This window comes from Parus major, chromosome 7, assembly GCF_001522545.3.
Source record: "Parus major isolate Abel chromosome 7, Parus_major1.1, whole genome shotgun sequence".
Taxonomy (NCBI): Eukaryota; Metazoa; Chordata; class Aves; order Passeriformes; family Paridae; genus Parus; species Parus major.
In genome coordinates this window covers 6082567-6104017 of record NC_031776.1, presented here as the reverse complement: position 1 = coordinate 6104017, position 21451 = coordinate 6082567, and the positions used below count along the sequence as shown (strand labels likewise).

Here is a 21451-nt window from a genome sequence, read left to right as displayed (position 1 = left end):
TTTAAAACACAAAGGAGATCTATACTATTATTACTACAGCCTTTATCTGTGGTTGCCTTGATTGTTCAGGAGATATTCTTAAGGACAAAGGAATATTTCTGTCAGTTTTCTCACTGACAAAGACTCTGACAGAAGCTGGAAGAGTGTGGATCAAAATTACAAAGAGGACAAAGAGAAAAATTATGAAGGTCAACTTCACTGTGACTTAAATCATATATCTCACCTTGCCAGTAAAAGCTTCCAGGTCCTCCAAGAAGCACCCTGTCTCCCTTGGAAGGGAATAAAAAAGGAAGACAGAAAGAAAAATTAAAAACACATGAAGCATATCTAAAGCCAGACAACATGTCCTGTGTTTGTGGGAAAAATTCCATGCATGTACATCACTGTAGCTCTGCTGACCACCACACATTTTCTGTTTTGAAGGAGTGATTAATTAGAAATGCATTTTGTAAAATGCTAACCAAAAATCTTCAGTGATTATTTCACCCCTTTAGAATTCTAGGCAGAATTCTGTTTTTATTCTTCCCCCATAAATGTATGGCAACAGGAATACAGTTAGAAGAAAACTTTGAGAGTGTTACATCATGTTTCTAGGTCAGTACACAAAATAGTGTTATCTTCTACCTCTGCCATTTTCTGTAACATCATCAGAAAAGCTTAATTCAGAATAACTGTGATGTAATTCCCCCACTCCAAATTTCTTGGCACAACTGCAATTCACAAACCATTTTATGAAACTTTAACCCCATTAGCTATCCCAGGGTTGGGAATTTGCTCTGTAAGAACTGAATTAGGCCATAGGCTTTGCTGCATAATTAAGCCACTTATTCAGGTTTTAATCCTAAAAATTCCTATATTCACCACTCAGAAAAATCTAGGTCAGACATTTGGAGATGCAGCCTGGCTTGTCCACTCTAAGGTATTGGATTAGAGCCCAAATTGGTTTTAACTGGGCCTGGAATCTGCACATTGACCCTGAGGGTGTGTGCAAAATAACCCAAACACTCACAGTCCTATCCTGCACTTGGCAGTTTCATCTGGAAGAAAACCAAGAGTGGCCTTCAGCAAAGAGTGACGGGATATGACCTCATCCTGAGATGTGAGAACCCAAAAAAAAAAAAGAGCCACATCACAAATAGGGCTTGTGTGGTCTTAACAAGTCCTGACTTTGCTCAACAATTACACTGTACAATATAAAACACTATAGTACCTTCACAGTTTTACTGTGCTTGGATTTCAAAATTGATTGTGAGTTTGAAAAAAAAAAAGACTAGAACAGGTAGAGAGAACACAAAAGTAGAAGCACAAGTCAGTGAAAAGCCCCTGTACTTCTGCTAGCTGGTGAGAAAATCAAACATGAATTACAAGCACATTGTTTACCAGTTCCCTGAGTTGTTATTCCTCAAGAAGTAACAGTAGCTATACACTAATCTCATGTCTCAAAATCTCGACTATTACAGCTGAATTCACTTGAGGACCAGCTGCAGCAGAGGGGTAAGATGGGAAAGCAGATTATTTGTTCAGGACATGGTTCCTACAAGAGGTGAAAGTGTGCTGCTGTGTAGATGCAGGGAGAAACAGGTTCATAAAAGCTCTTTGAGTGGTTTCAACTTATTTTTTGGTTTATTTATAAATTTTGTTTGGTTGTGGGTTTGCTCCCCATCAGGAACAGTAACATTTGGTTTCATAATAGCTGTGCTTCCAAGTGCTCTGTATCAGGAGTGTTTGCTAACTTGCAGCTGTCTCCTGACCCATGGAAATGACAAAAAAAAATCACATACCTTTGTAAAGTCAATGCTAAATCCACCTTGACAAAACCCCTGTCCATCTGCATCGATAGTTGCTACCAAAGGAAAAAGGATAGAAAAAAAAGAGGAGAAAAATAAATAAATTAAGTATTATCAGTACTCAATCAGTTGACTCCGTGGAAACTTTTCAATGCATCTTCCTATGTACTCCTCCTATTGCACCCCTAAACTTGAACCTTGGAATACTTTTCTCCTTAACTTTCTCTTCATCAACAACTCCCAATCAAGTGCTGTAACAACATTAGGACTGGCCCAATAGATGTGAAACATTAGCAAGTGTTCTAGCCCAGCACAGTCAGAGCAAACAGCAACCCCACATTCATTTGTATTTAAACTTCAAAAGTCTTGGGGAAAATATATTTGCAAATTCTATTCAGGAAACAAGATATCTGGAAAAAAGGGGTTAAGTTTTTCTTTTGGAATGGAAAAGAAATCTGAATTGGCTCAAAACAAGAAGAGAATACCTGGCTGAAAAAACGCCTCCCTACCGAGACCCATCTCAGCAAGAATTGTTATAGCTGAATCAATTTTAGGGTTAGACAGCTTCAGAGAAAAAACGCTGGGAGCTCCTTATCTGAAAGTGTGACTGCTTAATTAGCATGATTTAGTATAATATTTACTTATTTCACTTCTTGTTATGCTGGACCGGGCTGGATTCTATTCCTGCCATTCACAAATGAGTTTCTGTGAATAAAATGTCAATCCTAACTTCAACATTCAAGTTTTAGGTTATAAACTTCTGAATAATTTATCAGCCCAACTAGAGGAAATAAATGCAATGCATTTGGAGAATAAGACTCCAAAGGTTCAACAGTTAATATCACTTAAACAATGCATCACTACACCTGTACACCCACAGGGACATCAGAACCTATTTTTGCAAAATCTTGTCTTCTAAAATGAGCTTGCACCTTAATGTTCTTGAATAATGATAAAATACTTGAGATTCATAAAAATTATAAAGTTGGTCTTTGAAAAAGTATTTGCTACATAATTTTGCTTGAGTGATTACTACAGAATTGGTCCCTTCAACAACAGAAGTCCTCAAGTCCAATGATACTTGGACCTAAGATTTTCCTCTGGCCTACAGCAGAGAAAACAAGGTCTGCATCCTGAACCTCAGCTGGAGGAGAATTCAGATGTCTGGATCTAGTTTTTAAGTTTTGTTCTAATTGCTATACATGGAAGGGAGAAATAGCTGTAAAACATCCTGTTCCAGCATGTACACAAAATGTGACACAAGAGGAATTCCAAAGAGAAAAGCAGCGTAAGAACCCTATACTTACTTGACCTGCAGGGAGCATATTCCACAAATTTTGACCCAGCAAGCAGGTAACAAGTTCCTACAGGCTCTCTCTCCTGTTTTGTTTCAGTTCTCCAGTGGTACAGCGGAGCACAGGCCTAGGGAAGAACACACAGCAGGGAGGAAACAAACTCCTCTTCAAAATGCTGGTGGGTATCAAATAATACAATGAAATTCCAATTTTCTACAGAAAAGCAACAAAAAAACCTGGCAGATTTATCTCGTGTTATTAGAGGAGGTTTATACTATCAGCAGTGGGGCAGAATTACCATCAGTTTTTATTTTATAAATAGCTAATTTATGTCAAGAATTTTAGAAAAAATATTTTCTTAAAGCAACAGCTGTGAAGTGTTTATCAAGAATTTATAACACATTCTAATTTCATCAAACTAATTTTACTACTTGCCTTAAAACTAGGAAAAAATACTCCTACCTTTGATTATAAAGAGTTAAGCAAAGCTTAATTAAGAAATTCTGAAGAAAAGACAATTCATGCTGATTAGTGAGAATTTGTTTAAATTCTAGGCTATCTGGATCTCTTTGCATTTTCTTACACTGTAATATCTCAGTACTGATGCATCTGAAGGGCATCAAAGACCTACCAGAATTTTATCATTTTGGGATCTCACAGAGGCTCCAAACCACTGATGAGACTTAAATTCCAGTGGATCATCAGGAGCAAAGTCTCTGTTACCTACAAAGAAAAGAAAAAAGAAACATAATTTCACAGGAAGCTATAGAGTAAAAATGAAAAAAAACCAAAACAACAAAACCCCCAAAAACCACTATGTCATTGGTTTTGATGCATGCACAGAAAACCAGAAACAGCAACATGGGAGAATATCACCCTTTGATGGAATCAAGCTTTAAAAAGGATTTATTAGTGTTTTTTTATATCAAAGGCCCAAAGCAGCTACTTTTGCACACAGAGCATTGGTAGAATGGTGATTAATTGTAGTAGCTCAAAGTTTACAGCATGTTTGACAGCCACACAGTAAATACCTCATAGCTGAGATATTTGGATATCCAAGCAGATTACAGCACTGCTCAAGAACCAGAGCCAAAGCCCCGTCAGGAATAATGCTTCTAAAAGAAATATTGCCTTGATTAAATCGTGTGAGCTTTGGCTAGAACCAGGAATGAGATCCTTCTCCTAACTCTACCAAGTGGTAACATCTCTATTCTGAGGGTCACTGCAATGCACAAAGCAGGTGATTTGCAAGCTTCAAAGATATGGGGAAAGAGAACAAGTCAGAGACTGAGTAATTTGCACTGGTGTCTGTTCCGTCATGCTGGCTGGTACAAACAACTAGGATTGCTGCAGGTGTGAATGCCAAAAGTCACAGAATTATTTGGTGTTTCTTGTGTACTTTCATTGGCAAAATGAGGGAAACTTTGGCAGCTTAATGAGAAAATTGATGTAACATTTTGAAAACATACCTTTCCTAAAAGTTCCTTACATGGCTGGTTTATAGAGCCTAAAACTGCAGGAATCGATGAGGCAACAGCCACACATCGCTTCCAGCACGCTGGGGGGATCCCCAAACCCAACCCTGCTATGAATCAGAGGCTGTGGCCACTTGAATCAAAACTCCCTTGGCTTGTTTTACACCTTGTTAAAGAATGTTTTGTCTGCAGAGATTGTGTTACTTCCTTTAGGAAAATCCCATGAAAAAGACAAAAGAGATTTTAATCTGCAGAGTCAGCCAAAACAAGCGAGTATCTGGAATATTTTTGCTCTCAGATTAGAACTACACAGAAACCAATGCCAAGCACATTGCAACACAGAGAGCTATTGTGGTTTTTTCTAATGTCATCAAAGGCAGCTATAACCCCCATCTCCCTCTGTCATCTCTATCTCTTACTGGACTGGTGCTAAAGGCTTGGAGGGCCTGCTGATCAGCACATCTGCACAGATTTATGTACACTGAACCTTTTTACTCCCACCCTTGCGTAGCCTAAAATGTATCTTGGAGATCTGCATGTCACCTTTTCATGGTATAGAAAAACAAAACCAGATCAAGATATTTTCCAAATAGGAAATCTTTAATTTCAATAGGAACCTTTGGCACACACAAAAATCCACGTTTTATCACCATTTTTTCTGTTCTTTAACTGTGAAAATCCACCTGCAGATAGTTTTGCTTAATAGCACGGGTGGGTTAGTTTCAGATGAAGCTGCCACCCAAAGGGGCAGCAGATCCTGTTTGCTCCTGTCCTGTAGGGTTCATTCCTGCTGACCATGTCTCTCCTGGCACTGCTCCCCTGGTCATATGCCCACAGCAGGAACCACCTAAGAATGAACCCTCCTAAAAAAGTATTCAGCAGGATGAGGTTCCAACCCAGCTGGCTGCATGGGGAGGGGAGCAGTGCCAACCTGCTGGGGAGAAGACATCAACACAAGGCTGGGAACAATATCCTTTTTGGCACCAACAGGGATTTAAAAGTGGTTAATTCATCTTTTAACCACACCCAGGGTTACGTAGTCTGGAAAGACAGATTTGGCTCCTGCCCTCTACTTGTCCAGCTACTCTTGAATACAAAGAAATGTCTCAGGTCTACTTGCCAAACACAGCTTTAAACAATGTAAAACTTGGGAATAGTTACAGAGTGGCATTTTGTACTTTGCTGTTGGATACTTATACAACACTATGTATGTATGTATGGCAAAAATGACAGCTGGTATGGCAGTTCCATGGTGTAAAGCAGAATCCTATTGTCCCAGGTAATATAAAGGTGTTTAGGATGCAAACCTCTCATTTAAGTTTGAAACAACAGGCAGGAAGTAGAAGGAAAAGCTGTGTTGCAATAGTGAGTAAGCAGCCATTCTGCATTATCAACAACCTGATTTTATCTCAGCTCTTAAGGAAATTAGTTCCTTCAAGTCTGGGCTGAATAATAAGAATAAAAAACACAATGAAAAGAAAGCCAAGGACTGGTTACTGGTGCCACCTGCCCATGGTCTGTGTTGACTGCACTGGAGAAGAGGGGAGCCAGCAGAACAATCAGCACAGGCTGCCAAAACAGCTCCTCTCTGCCTTTTCCACTAAGAGGGATCAGTGCCCAGGACAGTATCTCCCTTAGTGATTAGAGGACAAAAATATTTTTATACAGTATTAAAAAGCCCTGATTCAGCTCTAAATTGAGGATAACATTAGAAATCTCCATGTTTTCAGATACAGCCAGAAGCTGGCACATAAAAACCCCAAATCGCCAAACCGGAAAGTAAATGAACATGACCACAAAGATAATTATGTGCCAAATGTAGTTTATGTGCCAGATGTCATGACTTCAGAAGCCAGCATCATAATTTCTGAAGGCCTGAACAACAAATGAAGAATTCTTACAAAACCCCACCACCCCACAGAAAAATGTGTTCCATTAGGCAATTTGGCAAAATGGATTTTATTTATTTATAGCACAGTGCTATTGTAGAAACATACTGCAAACATCTCAGTCAAATTCCCCTGTCAGTGCAGACACACATAACAAACCAAGATGTGCTATAAGGCTAAGATGCCTTAGATTGAGTTTCTCTTGCATTCAAAGCTTCTTCAGGTTCTGTAAAGCTAAGTGGGGGGGTCTTAGGGAGAGGGCCTTGAGTTCAGCTTGAAAATGGCTGCAACAATGCAAAGTGCATGAGGACAAAAGATCTAGATGAAGTAGAAAGTATGTACACTGGAAACACTGACTGGTGTCCCAGGTACAATACTGATACAGCCCAAATCTGATGTTAACTCTCCATTACAGAAGAAAAGTAACCTTTTTTTTCCCTGTACTCACTCAAAATTCTCCCCAGGAAAAACTGTGCAAATAGATTATAAGTCTTTCTCTCAGATCCAAAGAGAAACTAATTTTATGAGGGAATCTGGAAAACACCCATTCAACAAAAATCCCCTTGCTTTAAACAATAAACCATTTGAGTTTTTCTTCCTGACTGGGAAAAGCAAACATTAAAACACTTAAATGTGAGCCCTCACTGAAGCAGTTTTAACCACAGTTAAATGTTGAGCTAAACCACAAAGTAGATGTGTCATGGGAAGGTAGAGGACTGACATCAGCATTTCTGTGTTTTATTACAAAAATCCTGACTAGATTTTTATTTTATCTTTGTATAATTTTAAGTGGTAGTTTTATATAAATATATATATGTAAAATTTAAAAAAAAAATAACAAGCCCTCCCCCATACCATTTTAAAAACAGTACCTACCTTAAATGTACCAAACCGTATTACAGGTAACATTTAAACATCCAGAGATTTATATCAGGCTTAGTACTATAAGGGTTCTTGCAGCCTTAGTGTATTTCTTATAGCCTTTTATTTCTAAAATTTCAGAGTACCCCAAAAATACCCTACATATTTAAGCCAATGATGTACATTTTAATCACAGAATCTCAAAGTGGTTTGAAGAGACCTTAAAGCTCATCTTATTCCAATCTCTCTGCCATGGGCAGGGACATGTTCCACTAGACCAAGTTGCTCAGAGCTCCATCCAGCCTTGCCTTGAAAAAGCCTTTAAAAAGGCATTCAAACAAATATATCTAGGCAGGACAAACTATATCCTGACTAGATTTATTCAAAAAAATATTCAGAGTTTTTATACAATGTTATTTGTCAGACTAAAGTGCAGCTGCTGCAGGGACTTGTACTTGATGGGTCATTAATTCCAGGATTATGTCATATGACCATGGGGTATTATTTCCTATCTGTAAAGGCAGCTTATGCCCTGCTCTTTCCTTTGCTCCTTCTGTTTGTAGCAGGCATCACATGATGATTTTACATGACTCTTTCATGTAAGGGAAAAAGGGCTGACATGTCAAGTCAACAGTGCTGTGTCTCACCAGGTACTTTCCAGGTGGAAAGACGGGGTAGTCAGAGCAAGAACAGAATTAAAATTTAAAAAAATAATAATAATTGGTGCATTGCTGGTGGACCAATGAACACTGCCTCTTTACTACATTCCACAGAATTTTAATTCATAAATGAAAACTAAAGTGGAGAGATGCTGGGTAGAAATTGCAGAAAAAGAAAATAAATAATAAAAAGATCAAATTTTTTTTTCAGTGATGGATTTCTTTTAACTATCACCTTCGGATAGCTGGTACCTTCTTTTCCCAAGGTAAATGTTATCAGTTGCAGGAATAAAGGAGTTACTAGGAAAGTCCTGCTGTTGAGTAAGCAGATCCAGTTGTAACTTGCAGCCCGCCTGTTTTTATGGTAATGAGCAAACTGAACTCAAACATTTGCCCCCATCTTCAGCCAGACTGAACAGAGATGATGGTGAGTCAAGAGGCACTGAACTCTGATGAAAACTGGTTCAGTGTCACCATACTGAGAACACTTAAGAAGTTGCAAAATATAAATAGTCACCCAATTCACAGACCTCTCGTTAAAATAAACCTCTTTGTAACTATGCCAATTTAAATTAAACAAAGTTTCCCTGCTAGGTAAAAGGAAGCTATGAAGCTAGCCAAAAGAAAGACAAAGCTATAATATATGCAAGAGTCCTCTTTTCATAATAGGAGAACTCTATGCAGTGTAAAGTATCTTTCATCTATCATTACAACCAAAATCTGAGTGATTTCAAGCTCAGTTGACAAAGCAGGAGCAAGTGAACACAAGTTTATCTTCACTTGAAACTCCCCATGCTGGGAGGCAGCCGATGCTTTAGCAACCTTGCTTTAGCCACAGTGTTTTGCAATGACTCAGGGAGATGGGAATACAGACCTTCCCACTATTCCCCTTCCCTCTCTGAGGTATGAATCCTGCGTTTTCCTCCGGGCGGTGCTGGAACAAAAGCATCTTTTCCCTTGCCTAATATAAGCTAGCCGCCTTTTTTATTTTTCCAACTCGTCATACCCCTGTGATCCAGCCACATACAGAGCCAAGAGTACTCATGCAGGAGGCTACCTAATCACAAAAGCATGAGCAGTTCTCTGCTGTCAGCTCTAAGAGCCTGCAGAGGAGTTTCAATACATTCTTCTGCATTCAGAGCAGCTCCCAGATCCCAAGGCACGCTTCGCTTACCCAGCGTAAGCATGAGGATAACAACCAAACGTCAGGGGCACCGAGCTAATGAGAGATGTAGCCAGATAAAAATCAATCCATTTCACTCCCAATCAATTAATGGTCTTCACAAGATTTATTGCTTTATTGTTGACTAAATCAATGGCCTTTGAGATTGAAATTCCCCTGTGGGTTCCATGGTGATACCAATAAAGCAATCGGCCAAAAATAAAGCAGTACTTTGCTAAAGCAAGCTATTTTCAAAGAATACCGACCTATCCTGCACTTCTTTATTTTGTAAGTGGAAATGGTGGAGTTTTGAACAGTTGACTGTTTTGCACAAATGATCAGAATCTCCAGAAGGGAAATGTAAGCTCATGGTACCCACTCCAGCCATAACTTCAACACCAGCAGATCGTACCCGGTGCAATGCTGCAGCTCAAAGCTGCCCGAGGCAGTTAAAATACCCACTTCAAGCTAAATAGGTCACATTTAGATCCAGCCATGCCAAACTGGTGGTTTAGGCTTCCAAACAAAGCCTCCTATTGTCTAGAATCACCCACTTGGGGGACAGAAAAAAAACAAATCTGCAAACATAAGGAGGAATCAGGAGAGTTTACAAGGGCAGTTCATTTGCAAAAGTCTCCTCCTCCTCTTTTAGCACAAAACAAAATATCCAGTCTCCAAAGAATTGTATCCAGAAGCATTTAAGAACAAACAGTTTCTCTAAAATTACTTTGTTGCATCAAAACCTGGGAAGGGGGAAGAGGAGGGAGAGTAGGAATGTCAGCGATAAAACTTTCTCCAGGCAGAGGGCACGCTGAACTATTTTCCCAAAACTGTAAAAATACACCACACTGAGCAGAAAACATTTGAGATCCTCCTAGTTTCTAACATTCAACAGCTTCTGTAAGTACCCCCAGTCCTGAATTTTGGGATCTGTCACAAAGAATGAAAGCAGTAGGGAAAGCTTTCCCCAGAGAAGGAATGACCACTCAGCCATGCATCCCTGGTTTACCACAGGTCTCAGAAAAGCAAAACAATCCATTGTCTGAACAAGCAAATCTTCCTGGGCTAAACATGAAATCTGCTCAAGAAATCTGCAATTCATTAGCATAGAAGTTCAAATTGGTTTTGTGAGCATATTTTCCTTTGTAACAGTTCGTAGAGCTGTCTGCATTTCATCAGATGATTCTAAATGCAGCAGCTCTCCAGGCAGTCTCAGGACTGCACTTTCTGGTGTTGACATAAAGAGCTACAGTTTCAAGCATCTTGTACTGCAGCAGATACATTTCTCAATTAAAGTTCTCTTTTAAAAAGCAGCAGGTAATAAAATAATTTGGTTAAACTTTTATGAAAAGCCATAGACACATGAGGAAATGCTATTTCTACCAACCCACTTCCCACTGTTCTTGACTGATGACAAGCTAGGACCCCAATAAGAAAAATAAAAATAATATAAATAATTATGAAGATTGTTTCTTTTTGGAAAACAAGTACATAGGGAACTTTTGGTTTATATTAATTTGTCATGTGTATAGCCTGATTAACTCCAACTGGTTACATGGGACTCTGAATAATTTTTTTGTTTGTTGAAATGAAAACTGAGAATGATTCTCTAAAATTCCAGGGGCACATAATGGAGGTACTTATCTAGATGTCAGACAATTAGCTAAGTGTATCAACCCTGCCATTCCATGCATGCCTAACTGTAAAACACATAAGTAAAAATGATGTGTTGATTTTCCTAAAAAGCACATTTGGCCACTGGTTTTGTTGTCTGGCTCAGTGAACTTCTGATCCTCCTGTTGCACAGAAAAAAAAAATGTTTAATTTTATACTCAGAAAATGGACAACTACACAAAATAAATTTAACTTGTGGAATACCCTTTAACTTTCCAAGAATATTTTTCCTGAGGAAGATTATGGAAACACTGTTGGAAATATCTGGTACTATCTAAGAAAAATTTGCTGCGCCAGTCTGTGAAGGCTGTGGAGATGAAAAAAAGGAGAGGGAACTGATACATGTTTAAAACAAATGGGTTTGGACCTTGGTCTCAGAACTGATCAGAAACAGAAAATGGGCTGCTGTATTAAGTGCACTCCCTTCATGGTTTACCCACAAGAAATATGTTTTTCCTGGAAAAAGTTGCTAAGCAGCCAGCAGAAAAAGCAAGTGTTAAGCTTTTTAAGAGAGGAACCATGTCTCTGGTCAGTCTGGTAGAAAGGGCTCAGCCAGGTGTAAAAGCAGTTTTTCCACAACTTGCTTTCCTGGATAATTTCTTCTTCACAAAATTCAGAGCATTCCCTTATTTCTATGGATTTAAACAAAAAATCACCTAAGTTTTTGGTCACAAAATTATCCAGTGTGGAAAAGAGATAAGAATGAATGAAGATAAATATTTCTCTTGAGCTATAATCTGTGATTTCTGTTAATTTGAATGTGCAATGTAAAACATCTTGCAGAGGAAAGGATTTATTATCATTGCTTGTGCTTGTGACAATTTTAAAGAATATGCTATCTTGAGAATATAATTTCCCTTCAGTGCTTGTCCTGAAAAAATAGGGCATCCTACACATTCTGAAAGTCTGAAAGTTTACTGGGACAGAGGGGGAAAATTCCAAGTATTCTATGTGACAGTTGAATTGAAATTGTAGTGCTTTGTCACTTGCAGAAAGAAGTCAAGATAAAGAAGAAAACCAGTAACAGAAAATTTTGGTTTTGTGACAGAGGTATGTTCACTGCTAAATTAACACGGTAAACAGGAATAGGGTTAAAAAAGTGTTAAAATCAGACCTGTTTCTAGCCAGACTTGAAGGATAACCTGTTAAAGTAACAGCAGCACTGCTTCATATTTCAGTTTTGCAATAGGACCAACAGAGTGTGGAAGCTTGCTCTGGTGCTTGGATCCTTTGTAACCTACCACCTTTATGTGCTCCTAACAGCAGAAGCCAGCCTGAAACACCTGTCTGATGACAAGCCAGCCTGAAACACCTGTCTGATGACATTAAAAAGCCAGTTTAAAAAAAAATATCCAATTTGTAGCCCGGTGGCACAAGCACATGCAGCACAGCCATGTGCACCCTGAACTTCAGGGCAGATTCTGCCACACACATCTGTTATGCCACTTTCACACAGTCATAACTGTGTTAAATCAAAGCCAACTGATGTCACTGCTAAAAGGCTGAGAAGCTCCACAGCAAAGCATCTTTACATTTGGGAAGTGTTAATGTGCCATATAAACATTTTGCCTTCCAAAGCCACCATATATACCAGAATGTCAAAAGCAATTACTATAATGTGCACAGAAACTCTCAGACACACACAGACAGAATATTCCCCAGCATATTTTTAGTGAGTATAACCACTGTGCTGAAAGATCCAGGACAAAAGGAGATTCCCTGTCACATATTCTCCCTGCCCATGGCAGGGAGTGGGAACTAGATCATCTTTAAGGTCCCTTTCAACCCAAACCATTCTGTGATCCCATAAAACACATTGCTGTTTTAAATGAGAAAATATGCTGTGAAAGAACATTGCTTTTTCAGCCACATGTTTAAAAATTATAATAACTGCTTTTGCTGGATTTTGGTTTTATGTTACAGGCTGGTGGGAAGGGCATGAAAAAGAGGGAAATTCATGTAATTTCATCATGAGAGCTACATAAATGACATTGCACAAATGGACTCCTACTGCCCAACTCCCATGCTGACAGAGCTGAGTCAGAAAGGAAAGTCAGAAAGGTCACCCACAGAAAGGAATAAAGAAAATAGTAAATTCTGTAGTACAGGAACTATCAGCTTAATGATTTATCTCTTTCCTCGAGAGCAGCTGGGGTAAGTGCAAGTAAGATGCTGCTGCAACAGCAGGGCTGGAACAACTCTTCCAAAGATTATCCTCCAGCAGCTGGCACCTTCCTTCCTGGGCTGTGGAAGAGCCATGGCATTTGATCACAGAAATGACCATGCTGCTGTGCAAATACAATGTTAAAGCCAAAAGCAAGAGGTAGAAAATAAAACCCAGCCTTGTCCAGCCAGTGAGCTCAGCATGACCTTTGTACAGATGGGCCCATAAAGCTGCAAAGAAACTTAAATAAAGAACAAGGAATGTTTAAGAAGAAATAGTCCTAATTAATAATAATAGAACAACATATAGAGGAAAAAAAACTTGCATGTTTACAGAGATCTGTGCCAGACCTCTGTAAAACCCTAGTCTAATATTTATTTGTGATACAAGACAAAGGGACTGAGCAATCCTACACAGTCAGAACAAGGCTTGCTCTTTCCTCCATTCCCTTGCCAGGTTCCCAGCACAGGAACACAGCCTCTGCCCTGCCCTCTCTCACTGCTTAGCCTGCTCTGGCCTTTCCAGCTGTGCTGTCTGGCAGAAGAGGGCAGGAGCAGGAATAGGGTCATGACTCCTGTTAATTACGGGGCATCCAACCCCACATATGGAGTTTGGCATCGACAGGCAAACAGGAAAGCCACAAGTACAAGCATTCTCATTATTTTCACAGGTCAGATTTCTCACTGGCTGTAAGCAATTGGAAAATAACTCTGAAGAAATAGATCTAAGTCATGATGCAGAATGTGTTTTTTCCTGTAAATCTGTGAGGGAATAAAAGCCCTTGTATCGCAGGGCTAAGCAATACCTCTGGAGTTACAAGTGGTATTGCACAAATGATGAGCAGATGGATGAGCCTGGATTCCTGCAGAGGCATTTAGTCATCTACAAAAAGCCCCTTTGCATCAGCACCACAAGTTAGTGGTCAGATCTTCCACTTCCAGTTTCCCCAAAGTGGGTCACGAGTCCTCCCTCAGCAATGTTCCCTAACCAGGCAGGAGCAGGGGGTTTACAGTATTGGCAGTGACTTTGTCACCAGAACACAGGGAATCCAGCATTGTGTTATGCACAAAGAAAAAGACATCTTCTTTCTTGTCTCAGTGCATTTATTATTTTATCAAGCTGAAACACAATGCCCCTTTTCACCAGCAGAATAATTGACAAATGCCTTATTCCCCCCTTCACTGCCTCAAAGCTGGAGTGAGTTAAAGCATGCCTGAAAGAAATCCTCTTAAGCCATTATGACCTGCTATTTTTAATGTTAAATTTCAAGCAATTAACATGCCTGTTCCTAAAAGGCAAATGATGAGCAAAACACTGTCTGTTTGCCCAGGAGCACGTACCTTAAGCACAGACACGTAGCAAAGCAGTGTGGCCTCTAACAGCTTTACCTGACACATGGAAAAGCCTACTGCAAATATTTATGGTATAAACTCATAAATGCACTTTAATTCTCATTAGAAGATGTGTCTAGAACACGTGTGGCTCATCTTTCCCCACCAGAAGTTTTTTGGCTATGATATTAATGATGATTGTTAACTAGGGACATTGAGATTCTTTCTGCAGAGTACCCAAACTAACAAAAAGTACACTTGTATTCTAGTAAACAATAAGCCCAGAGAACAACAACAACCAAAAGATAGTTATAATCTCTTTCTGCTGCCTTGATACTGATGCAGACTTTGCAGTTTATTAGAGACTTTTAGTAATCTGGCAGATATGCTCCTATGGAATAATATGAGAGAATGATAAATGAGTGAAAGAATGATAATGACTTGGGGCTTGTGGGTGCCATTACATTTTTTTTTTGTTTGTTTTTTGCAATGGAATTGGTAGCATAGTGATTTTCACAAAAAGATATGAAGATTTCAGAAATCTGAACACCAATAACATTTTGTGTCATATCTTGACAATGCAATTGGAAGATGGGCTTTTCCACTCTATTGCATATGATTTCAAAAGGCTGCATCAACCTAGCAGCTTTTAGGCTGCCAAGTCAAAATACTGGCAGAGGCAAGAATGAATTACAACCAACTAGACCTTCACGGCACAGGTGTTTCCTCTGCCCTGCCACATGGGTCTTGTTAATCCCCTCCCGTGACATGGGGAGGATTTTCTGCTGCCCTGAAACATGCTGTGGAAAACAGGATTCAGCACAGAGTGCATTCTCATGACCTGCCACAGCCTGTGGAAATCACTGTGTGCACCAGAGCATGAAGAATGACTGAAATATTTCATGTCCACACCGATGCTGCTGAGCTCCTCTGTGCTTCAGAAATGGGTAAGGAATGCCTATGACCAGAGGCACCTGAGTGCTGTTGTCATAGAAGTCAAAAATACTCTGGAGCTATATCTGAGGGGAAAAAAATTAAAAAATACATTTTTCCACAATTTTTAGTTCATATTCCTGGTTTCAGATGAAACTTCTGGGTATTTCAGCCTATATACCACCTTTGCTAATGTTGAAAAGTATCTTTCCTCATATGACACATTCTTAATAGGAAGAAAACCCCTCAGGGTTCATTGGGAATTAGGTTGCCAAATGTTTTAGGATTGCTGGAAAGTACAGAGGAGAAATATAAATAGGTTAAAACACAAGAAGAATAATGTTTGCTCACTCAGGCTTTCAGCACATACCAAGGACAACAGAACTCTAAAAGAGATGAGAGGAAAAGGAAAGCAAAAGCAAGCCTTGACTAGTTACCAGTCAAAAAAGAGCTGCATTCACACTGACCATGGAAAAAATCCCACAGGGACCCGAATCCTTTCTGCTTCCCCAGAGCAGCATTAGGGCAGAGACATTCCATCTCCCCCACAGTGACTCACACATTACCTGTGGGATCAAATATAATGGGCTGGCAGTTCCTGTTTGAGTTCCAGTTACATTTGAGCACCTGCCCTCCTTCTACAATGTTGTGCTGGGTAGTGTTTGCTTTCGGAGCTCCCACCAGAAGAAATGTCCTGCAGGAAAAAGAAGAAGCAAAACAAAGGTTTCAACACCTAAGGCACAGCTGTTATAACTTTATGGTATCTGAAGAGTTAATAAAGCAATGATCTTGCCTATTCTAATCTAAACCAAACTACTCTTAGTTACAGAAAAAGTTGTATTATGTTTTCTGCATGCAAAAGCATACCAAAAAAATCCCATTTACGAAAAGGAGAGTGAAAAAAAAAAAGCTACGATAAATTTAAAGTATCCAGGCCACCTTATATTCTACATGAGAGAAACACATTTTATATTCTTTTTTCCTTTCAAAAATATGCACATATACAGCAGAACAGGAAATTGTGTACTTCTGTACCTTACAAAAGCCGTCAGCTGGCATAATTTCTGGTTAATTTTGTGAGTAAGGGTAATTCAAGGAAGTCAGTCAAAAAAGGAAACAACGTCAAAACAAAGCAGTAGTGAGCTGGGAGCTCAGCATGAACCGAATGTGATGAGTCAGCCCTGCCTGAGCAAGTGCTCTTGTAAAAACAGTCTCCAAGTGCCAGCCACTCTCAGCCACAGATCTGCATCTTAATGAATCCTTACCACACTCATTGCACACTCATCATTTTCTTATTAATATCTGCTATGCTTTTCTGCATCTCTGCTCCTACAGACACTTGTTCAGTGCACTCTGAGCAGGAACTGCCACCAGACTGTGCCTGCACAGGTGGGAAAATTCAGAAGTGTCCAAGTAAGAAATAGACTGAACAAGGCTCTTGGCGTCTTCCAGCTCCTTCCAGGAGCCCCAGCACCTCTGAGACCCACTTGACTCATCAACACTTGACTGAGAAAGTCAATTGGAAGCATGAAGTCATGCTTAGAAGACAAAATCAAGTGCTTCCTTCCACCAGAATCACACTGCTTTGTCACTTTCCTTTGGACTGCTTGAGAGGGAACACAGCTTGCAAGAGCAAGTCTTGTCAGGCATTACAGTTGTCTAGTTTGGAAACTGGGTTAGATAAACAAGCTGCAGGACTGGTTGGAGAATATCTTCAGGCAGGCAAATCCAGGCTTATCAAACTTGCCCTGGTTTTCAGAGTCATCTCCAGGCTCCTTTGTAATAAAGAGATAAGTGTAGGTGTAAACCACCTCCTCAAAGATCAGCTCTCATGAAGACCTACCAGTTTTCAACCTTTGTTACTTTTCAGAACCTTAAAAATGTCCCAGCATGGACCCTGATAGAAAATCCAGGCTAGCTGGAAATCCATTTGTTTTCCTTACTTGCCATTCATAGACTGTCTAGATTTCTAGAACCAGAATTTGAAACATTTTAATCAACTTAAAGTTAACTCTCCGGTCAGAACAGAAATGCTTAAAAATAAACATTATATTGCCAACTAAAGAAACATATCAATTATTATAATTACAATCTATTCACCAAGTGGTAGCTTACCTCCCATTTTACTCTTGTACCCCTGACTTTTGAGAAGTCCCCCAAATGAAACGCTCCTTTAAAAGATTTAATCATTCCCATTCTAACTATATATTTTAAATGTTTCTTAAGCTAATATTTATGATGAAGCTTATTAAAAAGATTACAAAAAAAGGAGTCATTATGTGGGTCCACAAAGGTCTTTTCCCCAAATAAATAAATGCATTTTTATCATCAGAGACCAAGCAAGCAGATTTTGTCAAAGCTCTTGTAATAATATGCAAATTATCCAAATACTAGAAGCCTCTAATCCACATACTTTGGGAAAGAGGGAATAGAGGGACAATTGTATTTCCATGGGAATATACCAGCTATGCTTTGATACTGCTAATTTCCTAAATTGTGTTCCTGAGCCATTCACCCCATCCTAATGCTGGGGCAAGACTGGGAGTGTTTTGGCACTCTGGTGTGCCTACAGGAACAGCCCCTTTCCAGGCCTTTCCATGGCCAGCAAAGAAACTGGGGCTTCCATGGAGGTGCATCCTGGACTATCAAGTGCAACTCCTCTGAAACAGAGGGTTTATGAGAAACCTGTTTCAGTTGTCATGGAGCTGTGTTCTGTGAAAGCTGAGCCCACTGTCAGGCACCACACAGCCCCCTGCCACAACACCACCACTTCCACTCCTGGAACAGGACTTTCCTACTGCACTTCTAAATACGCTTCAGTTTGGCATCCAGCAGGTCAAAATAGACTGTGAAACAGCAGCTTGAGCATGCAGGAACTAATATCATGCCTTTGTTGTCAGGCTAGACAATCCAAATAGACTCAGCCCAGTGAAACTGAGTCTCTGGTACTCGTGTATAGAACAGGTGATAAACAGAAGCTCACCAAAGCAAAAAGGAAGGTGTAGAAACCACCATCCCATATGCCTGGACACCGCATACGAGCATTTCTGGCTGTTCCAGGAAGCAAAATATCATAGGTGTAAAATTTAAACCACTAGAAAGAGACTTTAACACCACTAGAGCCTGTTCCTGTAAAAGTGCATTCCAACTTGGTTCAATTAAGAACTTTAATGTAAAATAAGGTGTTTAGCTTAGCAGGTACAAGCAAACTTTTAGTGATGACAAAAAAACTGAGGTGAGCATTCCCTTATAACTATACAGAAGTTTTTCTTGCTGCCTGACAACCACATTGTTTTCTTTTACACCAGTGCACTTTGAGGTCAATAGTTCTTAGAAAAATAATGGAGAGGTTCCAAATAGTGATTTCATGGAGAGTTGGGTCACATAATTCCTTATCAGAAAGCAAGGAAGAAAGTTTATTACATCCATTTACCAGTCTTTTGATAACTATGCAGCCACACATGCTGACTTAAAAATAAAGGGTGGGACAAAAATAGAAGCTTTTTTCTTTTAGTACCAAGACTTACAGGATTAAGATAACAGAGAAAGATGGTGCAACATGTGCAAGTTAAGACAGGATGGCTTCTAATATATGTAGGCAATAAAAAATGCAAACAAGGCTAGATGATGCGCTGCAGAAAGACTTGCTCAATAGCTGTACAACTTGCTTATAAAGTTTTACAAGCAAAGATTAAGGGGGGAGAGATAATATCCCCTCAGCAGGATGAAAGCCAGCAGCTTTTCCAGTCTTACAGCTCTTTCTTAAGATGAGAGAGGAGTGGGGGAAAAGTGACAAAAGCTGGATGTTGCTGTAGCTCCTATTTCTGAACCAGACCCTGATTCATTCTGGCGACACCGAGGCTGTGCAGTCAGCGACACGAGGATTCAAAGGTCTGAAACGCAACAGGGACTACACACTGCCTAATCTTTAACTTGAAACAGGAATATATTCAGGAAGCAGACGGGCAGGGTGCTTGCATGGAACTTCTCCTTCTCTAAACTCATTAGCAGCTGAGTAACTCGCACAGACTCAGCACAATTCAAACACAGCACTCCCGCAAAGCACACCCAAAGAGAGAACAGCAGACCTTCTGAAATGCCCCGGCACACAGCTCCAGGAACCAAAAGACGCTAACTACATCTTTCCACGCTGTATTTATCACCACCATTATTTGCATGAGTGCAGGCTACGCGGAGAATCCCGCAGCGCCAGGATCATGCCCCAGCGGAGCCGCCGGCCGCTCGGGATGGGGTCTGGCTCCCCGCCGGGGAGTCTCGGCCGCCAGAGCCGGGGCTGGGATGCGGAGCGCTCCTTGCTGGGGACTGCCGGGGGCAGGCGCCGGCTCCATCCCCGTTCCGGGGCCTGAGCAAAGCCGCGTCCCCTCCGAGAGCCGCCCCGGCCCGCCCGGGACCGGCGGCTGGGCTGCTGAGGGACCGGGGGGCTGCTCCCCATCCTCCGCCCGCCTCTCGCCCCGCGACAACGCCGCTCGCGGCTCCAGCGCCCCGGGGAGCGGCTCGGCGGGGCAGGACGGGGCGGGGCGGGACGCGCACTTACGAGAATGGGTCGGGGGCGAAGAAGTCCACGGCGAAGCCGAAGTAGCTGCCCGCCGGGCCCGAGTAGACGGCCGGGCTCTCCACGTCCAGGTTGAAGGCGCTGCCCGGGGCCAGCGCGGCGCCCAGCAGGAGCAGCAGCATCCCCAGGCACGCCATGGCCAGCCCCGCGCTGCTCGGCGGGCGCGGCTCTGCCGGGACGCGCCGGCCCCGCGCGGAGGGGGCGAGGGGGCCGCGCGTTTCCCGCGGCGGGGCGGGGAGCCGAGCGGAGTCACTTCCCCTTTCTCGCTGGGACGGGGGCGGCAGGAAGGAGAGGCGGCATCATGTGGTGCCGGGGGCGGGCCCTGGCCGATCCGAGCCCGGGCCGCCGCTCTCTTCCGCCGGGAGCAGGCAGGGAGCGCCCGGCACCGCCCGGGGCTGGGGCTGCGCGGCGGCCGCGGAACCCCGGGCCCGGAGCTGCCCTAGCTCCAGGCATCCCGCTCTTATCTCTGCCCGAGCCGAAGGCTGGAGGAAGGTCAAGGAGATTCTTTCTTGTGACGGTGGTGAAGCCCGGGTTGCCCAGAGAAGCTCTGGCTGCCCCATCCCTTGAAGTGTTCAGGGCCAGCTTGGAAGGAGCTTGCGGCAGCCTGGTCTGGCAGAAAGTGTCTCTGCCCATGGGAGGGGGTGGAATGAGATGGTCTTTAAGGTCCCTTCATCTCAAACCACTGTACCATCCTATGAAGGAGTGCTAGAAATTTGAAGAGGGAGACACGTCCGTGCCTGGTCAATTTGGTGAAGCCTTTCTGAACAAGTCTTTCAAGAAAGTTGTTAATCAAAAAGTGAAGGGAGTGCCAGTGTGGACCCAGACATGGAGGAAAAAAAAAACAAAAAAAACCTGATTTTCAAACACATATGCTATTAAATGAAGTAATTTTAAATCCCAGGGTCTCAGCATCTCCCCAGCCACAGGAATGCCCAGCAGCAGGCACAAGGCTAGGAAGAGTAAATCTGAAAATCCTCCCTGATGGAGGTCTCCGTTACTGTTGCACCCTTCCAATACCCACCTGGGGAAGAAACATCCAGCGCAGGTCCAACCTCTTCAGTTGCAGTTTGTAGCTCTTGTATCATCTCTCACTAATAACATTTTAGCGCTATCATCTGGCTCAGTCAAACCCGTCCTAGCCTAGTCCTCCTCAGCCAACATAAGAGTTCAGCATCTCAGGTAAACAGAGTTCAGTGTCTCAGCTAAAATAAAACACCTGAACACCTACAAAGAAAAAATAAATCATATTAATTCAGAATATTAATTTGTACAACATAACAGGACTGGAGTTTATTGCCACCGAAAGTCTAAACTTCTTGCTTTCTTCATGCGAGCATGATAAAAAGCAACAGAACAAATACTGGTGTTTCAAGCCCTAAATAAAAGTTAAAAATACCCCATATTTACCAAGGGACTAATTTAGTCTAATGGGAATCCCAAAAGAAAAACATTTCTGCAATAAGCAGAAAAAGACCCAAAGCTACTCATGTGTTCCACTGACTTGCTTTTGCTATTAATTAATTAATATTTCTTCAGGAAGCCACCTCAGAAATTCTGGTTTTTTTTCAGAAGGGGAGTTCCTATCCATAACCTTGATACTTGCTGCTAATTTTTCTAACTTTGCTGCCTCCTCAACAGGTTAAAAAAA

At 41.4% G+C, this 21451-nt stretch overlaps 1 protein-coding gene across 1 annotated transcript in view; it reads right to left on the bottom strand.

Annotated features, from left to right (window-relative positions):
- Positions 1-20007, bottom strand: part of ITGAV (integrin subunit alpha V) — a 40515-nt gene extending 20508 nt beyond the window's left edge. Inside the window, exons 1-6 of the mRNA XM_015635115.2 lie at positions 19786-20007; positions 15797-15924; positions 3714-3805; positions 3095-3209; positions 1782-1843; positions 224-269 (exon numbers count right to left, since the gene is read on the bottom strand). Of these exons, the coding sequence (XP_015490601.1) occupies positions 224-269; positions 1782-1843; positions 3095-3209; positions 3714-3805; positions 15797-15924; positions 19786-19940 (598 nt within the window). The 5' untranslated portion in view covers positions 19941-20007. The remainder of the gene's footprint in view (positions 1-223; positions 270-1781; positions 1844-3094; positions 3210-3713; positions 3806-15796; positions 15925-19785) is intronic.
- Between the last annotated feature and the right edge of the window lie 1444 nt (positions 20008-21451).